We start from the raw sequence: 21,955 nt of genomic DNA, 5'->3' as shown, positions 1-21,955 counted from the left end.
GCAACCGTGAGGCTATCTACCAGAGAAGATTACAGAGAGGCAGCGCATCAGAAGGTCACTGGCAGCAAGCGAGCACATGTATTTAGGACAGAACATCTTTTACAGTCATGTATTTATTGGGAAGCTGATTAGGATTCCAGCTGAAGTTTGAATAGATTCATGTGGGTACAGTGATGCATATTGAGTTGCAATTGTTGTTATTATGTTATACAAGAAAAGCCCATTGCATTTACTTATTTTGATTATAAATTATTTAATATGGTACTTGTAATTCTGTTAAATCGCATAAAATAAGGTGTTATGCACTTTACTTTACTTTTGTTCAAATGGATGTGGTGCAGATGACCAGTGGTTGTGGATGCGATCTATGCCGCTAAGAGGTGGTGCCTTTGATGGCACGGCGTGGGGCGGCACGAAGCACATACTAATCAATGCAAGCAGCTCCCTGCAGCTGGCCTAAAACAAGCACTCTCATTATCTCTCCTTTCAAAAGGAGGAGGACAGACGGAGGGAAGACAGGTCGTCCTCCATGAATTATTCTTATTGATCATGTCACACTCGCTCACAAAGGGGGAGAGAGTCTTAAATATTCCTGCAAACGAGGTATGGGAAGAGGTATTGATTCTCTTCGCCATAACTGAATGTTTCCAGTCCAGTCATATGTGTATTCAGAGATCTGCATACATGTATCTCATAGTAACTCGGAGCGCCTATACTTATATACTGTATGCAGCTGGCAGTTATACTGTTGGTCACATAGTCTGTAAGATAATGGAAAGTGTTATGAACATGTATAAACCCAAATCCAAATGTTTGCACTTGGCCGCCAAGTGAAAACATAATGAAAGCATCGACGTGGTTTGCATCGATAACGTTCACTGCATTATTTCTGATAATGGACACTTGTTTCCTTCAAATAGGAGCGGAGACTCCATCGTCTGCCCTTGGAGGGATCTTCCATGCCATTGCAAAAAGATGGCGGACGCTGGAATACAAATGGTGGCTTTGAAACCTTGTCTGTAAGTCATGGAGGAGTCTCAGTCACACCGGACCCAGGAGCTAAATGACAGCGTTGATTTCTGGGCTCCGATGCCCTCATCCCCCAGCAGGCAACTGGGGACTCTTCCCCACGCCCAGACACGCTTCAAGGACCTGTCTGGGATCTTCTTCATGGTGACTCTCAATGTTCTGGCCCTCCTGGCCAACACGGCCGTTTTAGTGGTGGTCATCAAAGCCCCTCCTCTCAGAAAGTTTGCCTTTGTGTGCCACCTGTGTGTGGTGGATCTGCTGTGTGCCATATTGCTCATGCCTCTGGGAATCGTGTCCAGCTCCCCATACTTTGCCGGCGTGGTGTTCACCGTGCTGGAATGCCAGATGTACGTCTTCCTCAATGTGTTCCTGATAGCAGCCTCCATATTCACCATCACAGCCATCAGTGTTGAGCGGTACTACTACATTGTCCACCCCATGCGCTACGAGGTCAAAATGACACTAAAACTGACAGCAGCCGTCATGGTTCTGGTATGGGTGGCCTCGGCTGTGCTGGGGTTGTCCACTGTTTTTGGCTGGCCGTCCTACCGCAGTCTGAGCTCCATCAGCGCGGCGCACTGCTCGCTGCACTGGAGCCACAGCGACCACAGACGGGCCTTCTCCGTGTTTTTCTGCGTGGCCTGCTTCTGCCTGCCTGCCATGGTTATTTTTGCGGTCTACTGTAATGTGTACAAGGTGGCACGTGTGGCCGCCCGCCAGCATGGACCTCTCCCCTCCTGGACGGCCAGTCAGATAAAACACCGCTCAGACTCAATCAACAGCCAGACGACCATCATCACCACACACAACGCCCCTCGCAGGGTCGCCCGGGATCGGTCCTTTGGAGGCGGTAAAGCCGCTCTGACTCTGGTGGTCATTGTTGGCCAGTTTGTGGTCTGCTGGCTGCCTTACTTTGCCTTCCACCTCCACCTAATCCTAGACCCTTTATCCAAAATCCCAGATGACCTGGAGGAGACCGTGACTTGGATGGCATATTCCTCCTTCGCTATCAACCCTTTCTTCTATGGACTTCTCAACCGTCAGATCAGGGAGGAGCTCTGCAAGTTGCGGCGCTGCTACTCCGCCCGGCCGACGGAGCTGGCGGTCTCCAGCCACGAGGGTTCTGGTCACGAGAACTTCCTGCAGTTCCTCCACAGGACGAGTTGCACGGTGGATACCCGGGCTAGCTTCGCTGTGCCCAGTCCCAGGAACACTCTGGACCAGAGCGTCCAGCCGGGCTTCAGGATACCAGGGCAGATTCCAGAGGAGTTTAGTTAGAAGAACCCTTTCATTGGACTGCAGATCCAAGGTCTCCCAGCTGAATCTGCTGCACCTTTATATACATCAGCCTCTATTTGAACGAGAGGATAGATAGAGCTTCACTATATGTAGTTTTAAACTGTTGTTTTTTTTGTTGCTATTTAAATTGAAAGGCATACTTTAATTTTGTATTTTGTCTAAAGACTATTAAAGAATAAGTGTGAGGCACTGAATCAGTTCTTCTACTCACATTGGTTACTGTGCGTTAGAAATGTAGGTGTTTCACATTAATATTATTTTTGTTAAAGTAACTGACACTGGCACAGTTACTCTTACCATTTCAAACATGTTTACCTCACCTACCCAGCTTCCTCATTTCTTTCATAAGGGGGCTCCACAATATAAGTCGTTAATAGTGATGGTTTTAATGTTGTGGATGGTGTATATCTCAACATATTCAGTGAATAACTTTGACAATATATTTTTAACTGGAGTAGTATTCTGCTCTACATGATATTCCAAAGTGTTGGAACATATTCTTACACAAAACAAAAATCATAATAACGGCCACATATCATTTTGGCCATTATAAACATTTCTTGCACTTATCGGCGCACTCATCACCGCTGTATGTATGAATATTTTTTGGGAAGATAATTAAGCTTGATTTATTACACAGATAATAGGAGAAGCTTTCTGTTTGTAAGTTTTGCAGTGTCTGTTTGCTCTACCCTTTTCTATATCTGTGTGTTTTTGCAGTGTTTTTCTTTTTACCGATTCAAATAAATGAAAGTCGTATTACAGTATCACCCGAACACCAAACAAGTCATGTGGTTTCTAGCTACGTTTGCAACTGTATTCATCTGTGTTCTGTGCTAAACAGATGTAGGTTACTGGATTCCCTGAGGGAGAGCCTCTTTGAACATGAAAAGGAGAAAATTAACTTTTCCCTTTTTCGTTCAATGGGACCTATTCCAAAAACTCACTTTTTCAGTGCTTATGCACATACATTTGGGTCTCTGATGGGCCTACTAACACACAAACCAGTGCTGCTAGTCCGTCTTTTTTTTTTTTTTTTTTTTATCAGTTCATAAAACATGTCCTGAAATGAGCCGTTCAGCTTTGCCGCCCCATATAAGTCACCTCAGTCGAATTAGAATCCTCCATCTGTGTAACACAAACATCGAAACTAAGAGCTGATCATAGGAACCGCTGTGTTGTTGGCTGCACAGACCAGTTCAAAATATTTTAAAAGAAAGAGGAATTAATACCAACTGTCCGTGACAAAACTGCAGACGATGGAAATGTAAGGATTTGCAGTTTCTTTTCGTGTGTGTGTGTGTGTGTGTGTGCGTGTGTCCACGGTAGGACTGTACTGTAGGCTGCGGCGCACGATCCACTCCTCGTTTCTCCAAACAAAGGAGTAGATGAATTGTTTTAATTTGTTTTATATATTTACGTTTCCGTAATTGAACGAAACAAAAAAGCCCCAAGACCCACCGTATCCCGCGGGGCTCCAAGCTCCGTGCTGCTCCAGACACCACGGTGAAAGTCAGAGCAAACTTTTAATTTAGGCCTTGTAGATCTAATATGACTGAGGATTCTGCAATTGGATTGCTTATTTCTCGCCTCAAATTTGTTCAGAGACAGATTTTGGTGGACTGATAAGGTGAAATCTGGGAAAGTTTACAGAAAATATAATGGAATCCGGGGTCAAACCCCATTGGCTTACAGAACTCGGGACCTCGGGAGGGTGGCCCCTCCCACTTCAACAGAGCCTCAAGGAACACGATGGATTTAGAGGCATGTTAGAATGGCTGGAATGAATGTTCTGAGTGGTATTTTCTGCACAAAAACTTCAAAAACATTTTTTTGAGGACCTCAGAGACCTATATTAAATTCTAAAAAGAAGCGTAACAGGTTCAGATCTGTAAATGATGAACTATTTTTTTATATCGTTGTTGCATTCTCGGGCCACTATAAAGGCAGAAAGACTTCATGTACAGCCAACTGAAACCACCAAGTCACTCAGTGGTAAATATGCTTTTTCCTCTGAGTTTTACTGTCTGTTTGTCCTCTCCAGATGATTTGTGATTCTCCGGGTCTGGACCACCGTGACCTCCCGGTGTTCCCGTTTATAAAAAGCCTGTAACTGATTACAGTTAACACGTCATTACATAAGAAGAAAATGCCATTTCATAACAGCTTAAAGTGGTCGTCTTTAATACCCAGATACCCAGGCAGATTAAAAGTGCTTATAATTCCAGTCATTTATGAGCAAGGTATTGTTGTCAATTAGAGATAAAAAATGGCAAACAAAGAGAAATTTACTGTTGTGCTTTCCGTAAACCCAACAATTTAGTTTTATTGTTTGAGGAAAAACATCAATTCACACGGAACAGTGTATGACATTTTAAAGGGTTTGACTTGGAACAAAATGTCGACAAGATGTATCCTCGCAGAGTGTTTGGAGAGAATGTGCCGCCCTGCCACACAGATGGATTAGACTTAAGGGATAACATCGGATAGATGTGGTGATGAACGGGAAGAACACGCCGAGCTGGATTTTCAAATCCCTCAAACAATATCGGTGGATTCATATCCAAAGTTAAATGAGTGACAAGTTAATACGTTAAAATGGAGACGACTTTCGCTTTTGCTCACACGAGGTTTGAAGAAGTACCCTTAACTTAAGTAAAAGTACAAATACCCTATACACGATATTACTCTCGGAAAAGCGGAAGTAGTACATTTTTACTTAAGTAAAAGTACAGTATCTAGGTACTTTCTATTAAATAACTTAAAATATTAATAGTAAAAGCACTTGTCATACTCAGTGCCCTCATGTCACAAAGCCTATAACACAGCATAGAGTACCTGATGCACATGCATATCAATATTCCAAAGTATATTCAAAAGGAGGTATTTGATATATAATCCTAATAATTTTAGTAATATATAAAGTAATGTGACTGTGTTACAAATGTAGTAGAGTTAAACATAAATATTTTCTTTTAAATGTAATGTAGTAAAAATCGCTGAAACGGAATATGCTTGAATAAATACAGATCCTTGAATAATTTGCTACTTTATTTACTACTATTGTAACAAACTACTTATACTTTATTGCCTTTCCCTTCTGGATAAATGACCAGTCTGATAACTAAGAATAACATAAAAAGAATAACAATGTATTCTATCAAACTGGGACTCAAGGACGAGCCATATAAAACACCCAGCAAATAGAAATGATGATGGTTCTCTTCACACACACACACACACACACACACACACACACACACACACACACACACACACACACACACACACACACACACACACACACACACACACACACACACACACACACACACACACACACACAGATTAATGCTACATTTTAGGATTACAGTGTGCTAATATCAAATGAGACACAGCTCATAAGCCATGATGAGAGGCCTGTTTTGTGCACACTCACTTGCACATGTTCTCTCTCTCTCTCTCACACACACACACACACACACACACACACCCACACACAGACACCCACACACAGACCCCCACACACACACACCCCCACACACAAACACACACACACACACACACACACACACACACACACACACACACACACACACACACACACACACACACACACACACACACACACACACACACACACACACACATACACACACACACACGCATACACACACGCCTCAGTTTCCGTCGCTGTGTTTATTGGTGTGGGTTCCCCGAGCAGCAATATTTGTTAATATCCGAGGTAAATGCTTATTTCACGCCAACCAACTTGTGGACCTAATTGATCTGGATCAGAGCTCATGTGTCCATGCCGAACATTACGCCTGCGCTGGTTGCACTCAGTGACCCTGTGCTCTATATGCTAAATGAGAAGTCAACCTGCATGTTTATTTAGATGAGAAAAAAAACACCAGAGAAGCCTATTGCAGTGTTCAGGGAACATTTAAAGTACCAAGAGGATGTAAGATGACGGGACAGGAAGTGATTCATAACATTGCCATTTATTTTACAATGGAAATTATTGTTTATTATTACACAGCTCTGTGGAATACTCAATTCTGATTGGTCAGTAGCGGTAATCAGCGAACACTTAATTCTGAATAATGACCACTGATGTGTTAATAATGACTGGTACCACTGGCAACCACACATCTGCCTGGTTTCAGGTCCCTCCCAGTGTGAGCTACGTTGTGGACTATTGTACTTAGCTGGAGCTCTTAAACCAAGCATAGGCCTACTAGTAATTAAATCATTTAAAATCAATATTCTGTCTCAATGTTATCTTTGACTTAGTGAGTAGCTGTGAATTAAGCTGGAGCCAGTAACCGTTACGACCAGGGCTATGGGCGTGCCAGTAAACCCCTTTAGAGTGATACAAGATCCCTCTGCTTCCCGATGGGGTCCTGATCACTCTGTCGGGGGTTATTTTGCTATAATGACTGACTGGCTGCACGTTATTCTTTACGTGTACATCAAAATGTTGAGTTTTGTTTATTTTACAGCTCAAACGAGGACCACTGTGCCTCACAAATTGTAATATGGCAGTATTTTCTGAAATAACATCTTGTTTTGGCCTGTCATTTTCAAAAATGTGAGCGAGCCAGTGAGTGAGACACTTTTATTAGAGTCATCAATATTCTGCGTTAACGCACAGTCCTGTGGATGTGTCGCGTAGATTCTTCTGATGTCGATATGGAGATGGCAGATAGACGGGCATGGGAAGTTGAACATTTTTGCCCAGGGAACCCCATGGCCGTTTCATCCTGCACGTCTCCACAGCTTCTGCTGCGATGCTTATTGGGCTCGGGAGCTGGAGCGTCTCTCTCTGCTGTTCATTAAAGTAAAGATCCCCCGTCTCCCTGACAGCTTTGTGGAAGGACTGTCAGATGGATTGTGCTTTCTGTTGTCAGATGATGGTCATTCATATTCATGTGGATCAAACAGCTCGAGGCCAGAGGAGGTGGTCTGCTGTATGGCTGTATCGCCCCTGAAGTTCCCCCTATAGGAAAGAACGATGTTGTCACTTCTCATGTTTCCGCATTCTTCACAGTTTTTGGATGTCTTTTGAGGATTTGTGATTTTTCCTCTGTTGTCGCACAGCACAATAGACAAAGTGAAATTCGGCGGCCAGATCAGAACAATCAAACAGAATAAATGCGATTGATGTTTTTCGGCATCCGCAGCAAAGCACAGAGTCTTTACAAGAGAGAAAATGAAAAATATGTTTGTTTTTTTTACCATTTTGAAGGGATTTTGAATGTGTATTCAGCTGTTTTTGAGAAAAGAAGTCTTCAACATCAAAGAGGAAATTCACACAGACAAATTTTAATGGTTTATTTGAAACATGAATGTGGGTTCCTGTTACTGTCCAATAGACTGCAGATTGGCAGTCCTTTAGAGTGGTGGTTGTTCCTTTTACTGTTAGTTTTATGAAATTAGAGATTGCCAGTGGTTGGCCGATTGGGCTGAAAGCCTGGAAACAGCTGGACTGACAGGTGCAGAGCAGGAACACTGGGTGACATCACTCATGGCCCAAATAAGCTGTTGCTGCTCCTATCTAGGACGGGGGCGTCAGCTGGTGCACTGCAAGACTTGAATGGAAACGTTAATTTTGCCAAACTTTCAGCGTCATATCTGACGCACATTCTCTGCTCTCTGTCAGAGCAGAGAATGTGGGTGAGTTAATCTATCTATCTATCTATCTATCTATCTATCTATCTATCTATCTATCTATCTATCTATCTATCTATCTATCTATCTATCTATCTATCTATCTATCTATCTATCTATCTATCTATCTATCTATCTATCTATCGATCGATCTATCTATCTATCTATCGATCGATCTATCTATCTATCTATCTATCTATCTATCTATCTATCTATCTATCTATCTATCTATCTATCGATCGATCTATCTATCTATCTATCTATCTATCTATCTATCTATCTATCTATCTATCTATCTATCTATCTATCTATCTATCTATCCATGTTCCTATCTTAAGTGTAGTCTGTTTCAGAGACTTTAGACTTTTGGACTAGACTCCACTAACCGGAACCCCAATCCTAACCCTAACCCTAGGGTTCATGTTATTTCCATTCAGTCTCCAAATTCAAGTTATATGTCACAGGAGGATGTGAAGTACAACACACATCCCCGTCTTCCGCTTTCTCCCCCTCTGTCTCCCTGTCTCTCCATCCTTCCCCCCTGTCTCCCCCTCTTGCACCCATCCACATGCACTCTATCTGCGCTGCTCTACTCACCTGTCGATCTGTGGACACAAACAAACCATGGCCATCTGGTGATGGGTGCAGTCCATTAGCATAGCACCGTCTCCCTCCAGCCGCCACAGAGACTCAGGAAACTCTCTCTCTGTCATCAATACACTGTATTTCCTCTCTGCCTGCAGCCACAAGCCAGGCATTACCATTCACCATGGAGACCATTCACTGGTCAACGGTAGAGTAGCCCTCTTGTGTATTGCGCTTGAACGGTGCACCGACAGCAAATGACAAAGAGGATGAATAAATTCACTAATTTTGGAATAAGAAAGTGTTTGCATTTTCATTTTCACATTTTCTTTGCTCTTTGTGATTCAGGTACGTTACAGATCGCACCGATACAGTGTTGAATATTAATTCACGTGAGTTTTTAAAGATGGCTTTTTATTACACTTCAATTACATTTCTTTAAAAATGCATTAACATGGTAAAGTACAACCGACAACCTATTCTGACATAGGATGTTCATTTTGCTCTTTGAGAGAAGCGTACACATTGCACTTCAATGTCTATGCTTCTTTATTGACCTTACTGCATGAGAGCTTGCAGCTACTCGAATCAGGTCATGTTATTCCTGTAATGATTATCTGAGGACGTTTAAGAAAACAGGATGGAGTCTGGCGAGGAACTGGGAGGACTGGGAGATTACCCTCTCTTATATCTGTCTGTGTAGGTCCATGCACAATCTATTCATAGCAGGGTGAAGATGATTTGGTAATGGGTCCAAAGGTTAAAAGAGCAGAAATGGTTTTGGCTTAAGAGCATGTTGCGAAACAGATCTTCCGGAGGAAAGAGCGTGAAGAGCAGGCGTACTAGGAGAACCTGACGATCCAGTGGCAGTGTCACACTGATGGACTGGACGGAGAAAACCAAGGTGCATAATGTGATCTGCAAACCTCCGTCGCTTCATTTTCATTACCATTAAATTCCTGTGTGGGGTCAGGGGTGGTGGGCACCTGTCCGGGTTTACGATGTGCATATAAGGCAGCGAGACACCCTGGACACCAGCCGATGGCAGGCTAACACACATACACACACACACACCATTTACACCTAGGGTAAATTTAAGGTCTCCAATTGGTTGAATAGGAATATCGGACACCTCTCTCTCTCTCTCTCTCTCTCTCTCTCTCTCTCTCTCTCTCTCTCTCTCTCTCTCTCTCTCTCTCTAACGCTCAAAACAAGAAACTAAGGCAATCTGTCATAAAATCCATGCTATTCTAACACATACACATATATTTCTAGGTTACAACTATTTGTAACATGAAAATGAATGTATTGCTGTCTAATTTCATATTAACTAATAGCTAGTTAAGTATCATGATTGTCAGACATATTTAACATGGTTATTCTTGGTTGCATCATAGTTTGGGAGTCTCTACCCACAGGTACGGTTTGAGGGAGGGAGTCTTTCTGGCAGTGCAGCGATGACATGGCGAGAGTTTTATTTAATTTCTCTATTTTCAAAACAAAAAGGCTTGCTGGCCAAAATCGGGAACATGAAATAAAGCAAATAATCAGAGTCAGGGTTTCCTCGGTCGTGGTCCGGTCCGCAGGTGTTGTAGCGTCCTGCGCCACGCGATCCCCACTGTAAGACAAACAACACAGAAGAAATTTATCCCAGCCAGGTCCGACCAATCAGGCCAATTAGGCAGACTCGGTACAGCTGCACCGTTGGCCGGAAGAAGCACCATTACCTGCGGACCTTGGCGTAACTACGCCCTCTCATCGGCAACATACCCCCACCACCTGACTGGGGAGCCATCGGGCTCAAACACTGCGCTCACATGCCGCATGTGCCGCTCCCAGCTGTCACCGTGGATACTTATGTCATCTAAGTAGGCGGTGGCATATGCCGCCTGCGGATGTAGGACCATGAGTCTCTGAAGGGTGGCTGGGGCCCCAAACAACCTGTACGGAATCGTTATAAATTGGTACAACCCCTGTGGACTGTAAAAAGCTGTTTTTTCCTTGGACTCTGGCGACAAGAGAATCTGCCAGGAGCCCTTAAATCCAATGTCATAAAAATTGAGCTGTGCCTAACCGGTCAAGGAGCTCGTCGACCCAGGGCATCGGATACGCACCAAATTTCGACACCATTCACCTTTCGGTAGTCTACACAGAAGCAGACCGACCCATCGGGCTTACCTACCAGCAAAATGGGACTGCACCAGTAACTTGTAGACTCCTCTATCACCCCCATGTCCAGCATGTTGTTCAATTCTGCCTGCACGACTTTGCGTTTATGTTCGGGAAGGCGGTACGGCCTGGAGCGTACTTTTACCCTCATTCAGCACGTGGTGCTGAATGATCGACGTGCAGCATGGCAGGGGGGGAGAAGACATCAGAAAACTACCGTTGTAATGTGGCCACGTCCCGCTCTGGCCGGGCGAGAGATGGTTACTGGAAAGGACTAGGGTGGAATCGGTCGCTTTTGGAACCTCCAGCTCCAAAACATCCTCCTCTATCGCGGCGGTGGCCAGAGACACGAACACCGGTCCTTCCACTCCTTTAGGGGGTTAAGGTGATAAATCTAAGTCCCCCTGAGTCGCCCCTGAATCCCTCCAGCACCTGACTCTCTTCACTATTTCTCCCCCAATCTGATGCTGACATATCTAACTTCCTCCCGCTGACCACCCTACTACCTGTCCGCTAGACCCTACCCCCTCTCACCTTCTGCAAGCCATTTCTCCCATCCTCATACCCTCACTCACACACATCATCAACACATCACTGATGACAGGTACATTCCCAGACACGTTTAAGCAGGCTCGAGTAACTCCACTGCTCAAGAAACAATCACTAAATCCACCACAAATAGAGAATAGAATACCAGTCTCTCTTCTGGCATTTCTATCCAAAACTGCTGTATTTAAACAATGTAATGTTTTTCTCACAGAGAATAGCCTGTTGGATCCGAACCAGTCTGGATTCAAATGTGGACATTGCTCTTCTGGCGGTTATAGACACTCTGCGGGCAGCAAGAGCTGCCTATAAGGTATCTGTTCTGATTTTGCTTGATTTAACTGTAGCCTTAACCATAATGTTCTCTAGGCCAGTCTTTCTGATCTTGGTATTGCTGGGACTGCGCACAGATGGTATTAGGCTTACCTCTCGGGATCTAGATCCTACAGTTCTTGGCCTACAGTTCTTGTTCTTGGCCCTCTTTTCTTCTCACCGTACACCTCCTCACTGGGATCATGGGGTCATCCAGCGGCATGGTTTCTCCTACCACTGCTGCGGCAATGACACCTAGCTCTATCTCTCCTTTCCTCCAGGGGATACCACTGTCTCGGCAAGAATCTGGGCATGCCTCGCAGACATCTCTATCTGGATGAAGGAACGCCACCTCAAACTAAATCTCTCCAAGACAGAACTCCTCCTCATCCCGCAAAGTACAACCATTCAACACCACATAAAGGTTCAGCTCGGCTCGTCATCATTAATACCGTCCAAGTCTGCTAGAAATCTTGGGGTAGTGATTGACGACCAGCTGACCTTCTCTGATCAAATTTACTACCTCCCCATCCTGTCGATTCACTCTGTACAACATCTGGTAGATCAGACGGTACCTGTTGGAGCACCCGGCACTGCTCCTTGTCAAGGGGCTTGTCATTTCACGACTAGACTACTGCAACGCTCTACTGGCTGCTCTACCAGCTCGCACTGTTAAACCTCTGCAGATGATTCAGAATGCAGCAGCGCGCCTGGTTGTCAACCAGCCAAAGCGCGCACATATCAAGCCTCTCTTCATCTCTCTCCACCGACTCCCTGTAGCTGCCCGCATCAAGTTCAAATCGTTGAGGCCGGCCTACAGGGCAGTCACTGGATCTGCACCCGCATACATTGGTGCCCCAGTGGTGGAACAAGAACACCTGCATTCCTCATCTTATCTTAGCTCTTACTAACTATTGTTGTTTCTGTTGCGGTTGACTTGCCTTAAGTTCTTGTACTGACAATACACCAACATGAGTTGTTGATGCTGACCAGCTGTTAAGTTGTTATTTGACATAATGCACTAACATGGAAAAAAAAAACAAAAAAAAACACCAACATACATTTTTAAAATTCTGATTTGTTACAACATCTTGCACTTGTATCTGGTTGGATTTAGAAATAGGAGGTCATGTACTTAAGTAAGCTTGCTAATTGGCACTTGGGACATGCGGTGCACCATTTACGCACATCTGCCCAAATTTCCGGCCAATAGAAGCGGGCCATTAACCACTGCAGTGTTTTATCGTGCCCGAGGTGACCGGACATCGGGTTATGGTGAGCCTTTTGGCTTTTTGGAACCAACAACTGGGTTATTTCAGAGTGTCACAGCTCACTCGATATAACCTGTCCCTAATCACCGAAAAATACAGATGAGTGAGCGCAGGGTCTGGTCGCACCAATTGAACTACACTCTTACCACATGTAGGGTATCCTCCTGTGACTGCTCTAGCTGAAAGTCATCCGTGGGGGAGACCACTGGGATTGGGAAAGACTCCAGTGGGGACTCCTCAGCTCCCGACCCTGTAGCAACCCCTAATGACCCCTCAGCATCACCGCACGCCACGCAACACTCACATTTGCCTACTACCGTGAGCACACTCCCCCAGCCTCCCTCATTAAAGTGTCAAACACTGGCCAATCTGTACCCAAAATCAGGGAGTGCGACAGGCAGGAACTAACCACAGCCTTCACTGTATAGTTTTCCCCCTTGTAATGAATTTTAAGCCACACCATCGGATACGTGTGAATATCCCCATGCACACATCGAATCTCCACACGTGTTGCCTCCACCAAGGCCCCAGGGGGAACCAGCCGTTGCTGGAGTCCAGCAAAGCCTGATGTCTACCCCATGGTACTATTACTGGTATGTTGTAGGTCCCTTCCCGACCGGGAGATTAGCGATCCAAGCCACCTGACCAACCTCCATCATAGGGCGGTCCCAACGGACATGGCTAAGTCGCCTGCAGCGCCAGCACCTCTGCCCAGGCACGGGGGAGGGGAGACGGCGTCCCGAGGCCGCTCCACTCCAGGCCACCGGGATGGGCTGGGGACCTGGCGAAGCTTGCGTGGGTCCTGGCGCCGGACACGGGGCTGGTCCTCCGGCTCCTGGGGGGTTCGGGGAGGGAGACAAAGTCTTTCTGGCAGTGGGGCACCGACATACAGTATATATTTTTTATATTTATATGAGTCCGGTTTTCCCCAGTCGCGGTCAGGTCCGCGGGCGTTGCAGCGTCCTACGCCACACGATCCCCACTGCAAGACAAACAACCCTCCCAGCCGGGTCTGACCAATCAGCGCTAATGATGCCGATGAGGCGGACTCAGTACAGCTGCACACAAGAGGCCAGCACCGTTGCCAGCAGACCATGGCTTAACTACAGCCCCTCGTCTGCCACACACGGTCTCTCACTAGAAAGACTGAAATTAATTAACATCAGATATGACTAATATCCAATTCTATAGCCAGTTGCAATGGCTATAGAATTATATTCAACACTAGACAAAAGTAGTCTGTATAAGGGGCGTTAGCAGATTGGACATCGATGCAGCTCACTTTTCAGTCCGGAGGGAGGCAGCATTGATGTTTGTTTTGACCCATATCAGATTTGGACCCAGTATCATCTCTTTCCAGCTGATCAAGGCCTGGGACTAGGCCTGGGTCGCTGACTTAGTCAGACAGCAAATATTGTCTATAATTGGTTTACTTTTTTAACTTATACTTTCCCCTATGAGATATGAGCAAAATATTCTCATACTGGTACTTCCTCTAGATCTGAGCAGCGTTAGCGGTGTGTATATTGTGATCGGGTGTGTGTGCGCGCGGAGAAAGTCCTTCCAGTGGTATTTCTATCCTGGGTGTAGGCGCTTCTCCCTGGGCACAGGGAAGCGATCCACACATGAAAGATAATCTGGAGATGCCATCCATGCCTCGGTAACTTTCCTAATATAACCACAGTGCTGTGCCAGCTGGTCGGCCCCAAGCCTCAGAATGAGCCCGAAGGACTGAAAGAGCTTGAAGGAGTGAGGACGACTTGAGGAAGGGTTTTTCTTTCAGGGGCCCGAGTGGAAAATATGATGAAAGGGGAGGATTCCGAGGAAGTTGAAATAGATTTGAGGGATTCAGATGATCCCGATGGCTTTGATGACAGAGATACAGAAACCCTGTGGAAGGCTCCTCTCCCACTGGAAGAAGAGGAGAACATCCACACCTCCACCCTGGTGGAGATCAGTGACACCAAGCCTCTCCTCAATGTCCGAGACCCCCGAGGAATCAACGACTGCCTTAAGGTACTACATTATTTTCCTGTTCTTAATTAGAATAGAAAATACTTGTATTTGCACCACCAGTACATTTTCACATTAAACATACATTATACACTTTTACATTACATGATACCATGTAACCAGAAAAGATACACATAGGGAAAAAAAGTGGTTTAATTATTTTGTTTGCACGACCACACAGTGCATATAAGGCTTCCTGTCGCTAATGCATTTAGCAGAAGTTAAGCTGCGCCATTACAATGAAAAACAATACTAGCTTAGGCTGGGAGACGTATCGATATGGTATTGTGATACGACAGTAGACGTCTAATAATTGTGCTGGAGTTACTTTTCTGGACTTGAGCTGTTCTAATCAATGCTTCTATCTGCTTGGTCATAATATCCACATTCATAATGATTCTTTCTCTACTATTTCTTGTGTGTAAATATCTTATCACAGCAGAAATAGTCACTCCAAAAATATCAATACAGATATTATGATATTTGATGTCATTATCCTCTAGCCCTAATAACATACCATTCAAACTGTAGTGGGCTATATCATACCATCACCACCGCCTTCTTTTGGACAAATGCCTCCTCTTTGACTCTTTGTCTCCTCCAGACGAGCTTTGAGGATGTGATTGCCGAGCCGGTGGCGGTGCGCAGCGCGGACAGAGTGTGGATCTGGAGCCACGCCCTGTTCGAGGTGTCCAGGGTGTGGATCTACAGGATAGTCACGGTGCTGCTGGCCGTCCCTGTGTCCATCATCTCTGGCCTGCTCTTGGCCCTGCTCAGCTGCCTCCACATCTGGTTTGTTTGGAACAACATCATCGGTCCTCCATCTTTTTATTTTTAATATGTACAGTATGCAGCATGTATCACTTTTTGTCTCTCTCTCTCTCTCTCTCTCTCTCTAAAATCCGAACAGGATGGTGCACCCCTGCATCCAATGCATGCTGGTTGGGACTCGCTGGCTGCAGAGCCTTTGGGACGTTGTTCTGGAGATCATTGTGCGTCCTTTCTTCACGAGTGCCGGGAGAGCTGCGGAGGCTTCAGCATCCATCTGGCCGAGGAATGACACACAGTTCTTCTCACAAGTGGAATCCATCAGGTCTGGATGGATCTGCTCCATCGGTGTCTCTCATCCAGGATCCCATGAAGTACTGCTCTTCCATCGATGTTCCCCAGATCTGCCCTTCAAGACTTGACTCTTTATGTCCAGCCTACAAAATGGGTACGGATGTATTTCATTGAAATGGTTTTCATGGTATGATTAATCTTGGAGCCTGCCGCCGCGCTGTGCTCTCTGGTTTTGTGGTCACTTTATCGGATGAGGCCTTTTTTCTCTCTTCTGATCCAAAACATAGTGTCCCATGGACTTGAAATATAATGTTAGGATACACTTGAAAGGGTCACTCGACACCAAGTCACACAATATTGATTACATTAACCATTGCAGCATTTGTCTTCCCTATGTGATTTGATTTTTGGTGATATCACTCAGGCATAAGTAGCATAGGGCAGAAAACTAGTATTCTACTGGTCTGTGTAGCTTGAAATTGTGATATGAACAGTGACGTCCTCACTATTGTGGTGACAATAAGTTTACGAGTTTTTTGCCCCTCTGAAATATGTTTTTGCAAAAGACAAGGGGTTTCATTTTGGTTTGTGGAAACAGAAAAAGGTTGCTTCCATTAGGAATCATAGAGCTCTCCACTGGTCCGTCCAGTGTGTTTACAGGATGAGAACTGTTTGCACTGAACATGACATTTATTTGGTTTGAACAGGAATGGAATTACACTGCAATCAAGACATTTGTTGGCTATGTGTATTATATATAATATTTATGAGGTACACTTTTTGGTTCTGCTTCTATGATTTTTTTAAATTTGTTTTAAGTACATTGTTTATAGTGCATTACTAATAAACTACATTTAACTTTGAAATAAGCTGTTATTACGGTATACAGTACATTCTCCATCGGAACTCTATCAGTTTGCAGTAGCACAGCAATAACAATTCTTCGAATAAGTCAAAAATAAAAATGTATTTGTCTGCAGTTGTTTCACATTACTGTATAGTCGAGGTACAGTGTCTCCATGACAGTCTACTTTTCATTGTGGTGACTTGTTAGGCCAATGAGAAATGCAACATACACCTGCTCCGTTTTTCTATGTGAGTCATAAAATCTGTACTATAGTATGAATATTATCTTGTTGTGTGTATGTATAAGTCCATGCATTTAAATACAGTACATACATACTTGAGGTTTCAAAATCGTGAGATGAATCCCAGGTAATATATAAATATAAATATATATATATATATATATATATATATATATATATATATATATATATATATATATATATATATATAATATATATATATATATTATATATATATATATATAAAGATTTAAGAAAAATATTTAGGATATAGTCAGTTATTGTGCATCTAAAAGGGCAAAGGGGGGATTTTCTTTGTATAAATACCCTGTCTGGCCACTAGAGGGAACCATATTATGTTTTTTGTTTTCTTGACTGGAATGAAGTCATGGATCAGAGCAGAAACACACTGTAAACTGTTGATATACACATAATTATAACCAATCGTCTGTGTTGATATAAAAAAAAATACCATTCATGCTACCATAGGAAATTTATCATAGATAATGTAAATATAATCAAATAGAATGGTTAATTTATCAGTACATTATTGGCAGAGAGTAAACACTGATAAAGTAAGCCGCTGGTCAAGGACTAATGAAAGTGGAGTGCCGTTAGAATTATCTTAAAAGTGAGTTGCATATTTAAATAATATATCATAACAGATAAACCTGCAAATTCCTTCTGAGCAATACATCCAAAATAGTACAGTATAAAAGCCACGACGGTTAGGGGGAAGTTCACAAACACCCTGGAACATTTAAAACTTGTCCTGTTATGGTAGCGAGAGGTTCAGTGGATTAACAAATATACAAGTCATTAAAGTGTTGGAAACAACCCCCTCTAAACCGCTGTTCGTCTGGGAGACCAATGTAGATCATATCTGTTGTTTTAATTAAAGGAAAAGTGAAAAAGCGTCTTCCCTGCTTACACGTGGAACAGTGGATTCATCTTAAAAATCCAAAGTAGGAAATAATTTGTGTTTTTAGCTATAATGTTCTACTACACACATAGAAGCCTCTGGTTGATGCCAGAAAAGCAAATGTATCCTGCACGCACGCACGCACGCACGCACGCACGCACGCACGCACGCACGCACGCACGCACACACGCACACACACACACACACACACACACACACACACACACACACACACACACACACACACACACATATCCATCCATTTCTGAAATAAAGGACAATTACATTCTCTGTTCTCAATGTAAACTACAAGAAAAATGTCTCTTGGGACGAAAAGTATCTCATCCATGAACTGTACAGTATCTGGTCTGGATGCATCGATCAGCCACAACATTAAAACCGCCACAAATAACCACTAATATTGCGTGCCACCATAACAGGTCTGACCCGGGGATGCATGGACTCCACAAGACCGCTGAAGGTGTCCTGTGGTCTCTGGCACCAAGACATGAGCAGCAGATCCTTTAGGTCCTGGAAGTTGTGATCCGTGGTGCCCCCATGGATCGGGCTTGTTGTTCTTGTGATTGAGATCTGGGGAATTTGGAGGCCAAGTCAACACCATGAACTCTTTGTCATGTTGCTCGAACCATTCCTGAACATTTTTTACAGTGTGGCAGGGCACATTATCCTGCTGAAAGAGGCCACTGCCATCAGGGAATACCGTTGTAATGAAGGGGTGTACTTGGTCTGCAACAATGTTTAGGTAGGTGCTACGTGTTAAAGTAACATCCACATGAAGGCCAGGACCCAAGGTTTCCCAGCAGAACATTGTGGCTGATCGGTGTATGTACTGGTATGTTGCGAAATTTCCTTTATCCCTCTTAATATTGAAGCTCAACTTATACATCATCACCAGCTTGGAGGGGGGAATAACCTTCTAAGCTTATTTTTTTAAAGATAAGGTTTCTGGAGTCACTCCGCTACTAGTCAAGTACAGACCGGTGATAATGGAGCTGTACACCTGCCAAGTAGCTCCAGGGACTCAGTCACAGGCGGGCAGGGCGGTCGGGACAGTCAGTCGACCTGTGCGGGCGTCCCCGTGCTGGAGGTCTGGGTCAGGCTCCGCTGGCTGCCGGCGTTCTTGATGGCGAAGGTGGACGAGCTGCTCTTGTGGCTGCAGCGGCCCCGGCAGCCGCAGGACGAGGCCTGGAGGTACGGCCGCGAGCAGCACACCGCACACCGCATCAGGTCCCGGAACAGGTGGCCGGCGAACAGCATGTAGATCCAGGGGTTGCAGCAGCTGTTGAGGCTGGCCAACAGCATGGCGATGATGAAGGCCGTGTCTACGGAACAGGAAAAAAGCGAGAAACCACATCCAGTCGGCTTGATTGCACCAACCGCGTACCAACTGCAGAAATGTCAAGCACCCACCCTGTCCCACCACGGAAAATGTGTTCCTGTTAAATGTGAGGAAAATGTATTTAACAGGAGTGTACTATATATGTATTTAAATGTCACCCTTTGCTGTGTATGGTCAAAGGTCTCTTTGCAATTTTTACAAATGGCATCTCATAGCAAAGCTCCATTTCTTTAAAAGCTGGACAACAACAGGAAACTAATCATGAAAGTTTCCCCAGTTCCACTCATCCATCTCCCACTTACAAGGGAGGACCACCAGATAAGAGCAGTAATTCTAATGACAAATGATACTAAAGGGAAATGATAAGCATTACCATTAAGACCGCTTCAAAGATGAGCTCTTTGATGTCCTGCTACATGTGTCCTCTGAGGACCCTCTATCCCCTCCCCGGCACTGCAACGTTTTCTGGGGCAACAACCACATGAACTGAAGGGATCTTTGCAAAATATATATATACGAGTCGAATGCATTGAATTCCTTTGGATTCCTTTACAGTGTGATCGTGTTGCAGTGTTGATATTGTAGTGTAAATGTTGACTATTGGGTTAATTATGCTTGTTTTTCCTATTTATGATATAAAACATATGAAATAGGTTGCACAAATACATTTCCCTCTGGTGGAAAGCAAAACCATGGGAAGCATCTTCAGTGTTCAGGGCTAATATATAAAACCTCTCTCTAATCTTGGACTCCTGTGCCACTCCTTTGAAATAAATAAGGGAAACCTCGAATCATCTTGGAAAACAAGGAGATTGAGAACGAGATTGAACGTTGTGCAGCGTATGTTTTGAAGTTTCATGATTGTACGGGTGTATACATTCTACAAATCTGTATCAGGGCTTCTGAATACCTACCATATGCATTGTTTGCAATTACACTATGCTTGTACACTAAGGCATCCAAAAACTCACAAAAAAATGTTTTTTTTACTTTATTCATCTTTCTTTTCATGTTCTTATGTATCCTTAAATATTTTCACTTTTTCATTATTTGACATTTTACACCATTTGTTTTCCTTCTTCTGCATCTCTTTCTGTTCCTCTCTTTTATGCCTACCCTATGTATGATGCTATATTTGCATTTTTCCATTAAATAACATAATAATAATAATAATAATAATAATAATAATAACAATAAAATACAACCTCAAGCGCTTGTGTGTAGCATTTACCTTCTCTGGGTGCAGCAGGGTCCCATGCAGACCACATCTGGACAAAGAAAAAGGGAGTCCAGCACACAACATAGGCTAAAACTATAACAAAAGTCATTTTCACAGTTGTGATCTTGGCTTTGGATATGAGCCTCACGCTGCTCACCCTGGACAGCGCGGCGTCGCTGGGGGACCTCGGGGCGAGGGACATGCACTGCCCCCTGAGGGTCTTCAGTTTGAAGTTCTGCCATATTTTGAAGCTTATCAGGCCGTAGCAAATGCTTAGAATCGCGACCGGAATGACGTAGATGGTGAGGCTTATCCAGGTGACGTAGGCCTTGGCGCCCCACGGCTGCACGAAGTCTCCCCAGCAGTCGAAAACCCCCTCCCCGACCTCCCTCAGGGAGAAGATGTAGACCTGGGGGGCGCTGAACACCAGGCTGAGCATCCACGAGGCGATGACATAATAGTGGTCCTTCCTCCTGTGCAGGGACCTCAGCGGCTGGCAAATGGCCAGGCACCTGTCCACGGACATCAGCACCAGCATGTAGGTGGAGGCGAACATCCCCACCACCTGCAGGTACTTGACCAGCCTGCAGAGGAGATCCGGTCCGTAGAAACGGAAGGTGATGTCCCAGATGAGCTGCGGGAGGACCTGGAAGATCGCGACCCCCAGGTCCGCGATGCTCAGGTGCTTCATGAAGTAATACATGCGGGACTGGCCGCGCTTGGCGCCGCGGAGAGCCAGCAGGACGCACAGGTTCCCGGCCAGCGCCAGCAGCAGAACCAGCACCAGGACGGCCACCTCCACCATGGCCACCTCTTCGTTCCGTTTCAAGGGATTCGCCGTCTTGTTCCCCGGGTCGGTGTGGTTTCCAGGTCTTAGGTTGACCCAGGAGGCGTTGGTTTCCAGGGAGTCTCGTTCCAGCGCAAACTCTTCCATCGTGCGTAAAAGCGCCGCTGTGGCGCATCCAGGGGTCACGTCACATCACCCGGATCTCCAAGCATTTAGTTCCAGCAGACGTTCACACTCTGGTCGACGCGTGAAGCAAGTCCAGCCTCAACTCCTCCAATCTTCAGTTTGGATTTGGGAACATTTTGGCCACAGTCTTGGCCATTCGGTGTTGGTCGATCTGAAAAGGAAGCGATGCAACAGAGAAGAAAGAGCCCGAAAACAACGTGTTCTACATTTCTCCTCCATCACGTGGAGAAAATAAAAATGCCCAAGCACTTCATACCTTCCCAGTGTGCGTGTAGAACCACCACCCGCAGGTGGTTTGGTGCGTGTGGTGGTGCATCTGCAGCCTCGCACCAGTTGGAGCAGCAGCAGGATCAGTGTTCCCACCCCCAACCACACCTCCTCCCACACCCCCAACCACACCCCCAACCACACCCCACAACACAATTAACTTGAAA

General features: G+C 44.8%; 3 protein-coding genes across 3 annotated transcripts; 2 read left to right on the top strand and 1 right to left on the bottom strand.

Annotated features, from left to right (window-relative positions):
- Nucleotides 1–1,026: 1,026 nt before the first annotated feature.
- LOC307230562 (putative G-protein coupled receptor) lies at nt 1,027–2,307 on the top strand (the record flags this gene model as incomplete). Its single annotated transcript, XM_080000998.1, has 1 exon — nt 1,027–2,307. The coding sequence occupies one exon, from the start codon at nt 1,027–1,029 to the stop codon at nt 2,305–2,307; it is 1,281 nt and encodes a 426-aa protein (XP_079857124.1).
- Nucleotides 2,308–14,625: 12,318 nt separating this feature from the next.
- Nucleotides 14,626–16,069, top strand: cav4a (caveolin 4a). The gene is given in 4 exon segments (XM_080000813.1): nt 14,626–14,900; nt 15,502–15,689; nt 15,808–15,917; nt 15,920–16,069. Coding segments are annotated over 4 exon segments (552 nt in total). The 5' UTR covers nt 14,626–14,684; the 3' UTR covers nt 15,958–16,069.
- Nucleotides 16,070–19,043: 2,974 nt separating this feature from the next.
- On the bottom strand, nt 19,044–21,482 carry oxtrb (oxytocin receptor b; the record flags this gene model as incomplete). The annotated part of the gene is made up of 2 exons (XM_080000997.1): nt 19,044–19,312; nt 20,561–21,482. 2 exons carry the CDS (start codon nt 21,480–21,482, stop codon nt 19,044–19,046), a joined length of 1,191 nt encoding a protein of 396 aa, XP_079857123.1.
- Nucleotides 21,483–21,955: the final 473 nt, after the last annotated feature.

The sequence above is a fragment of the Zeus faber genome (assembly GCF_960531495.2).
Source record: "Zeus faber genome assembly, chromosome: 5".
In the NCBI taxonomy this organism is placed as follows: domain Eukaryota; kingdom Metazoa; phylum Chordata; class Actinopteri; order Zeiformes; family Zeidae; genus Zeus; species Zeus faber.
This window is presented reverse-complemented; position numbering and strand designations above follow the sequence as displayed.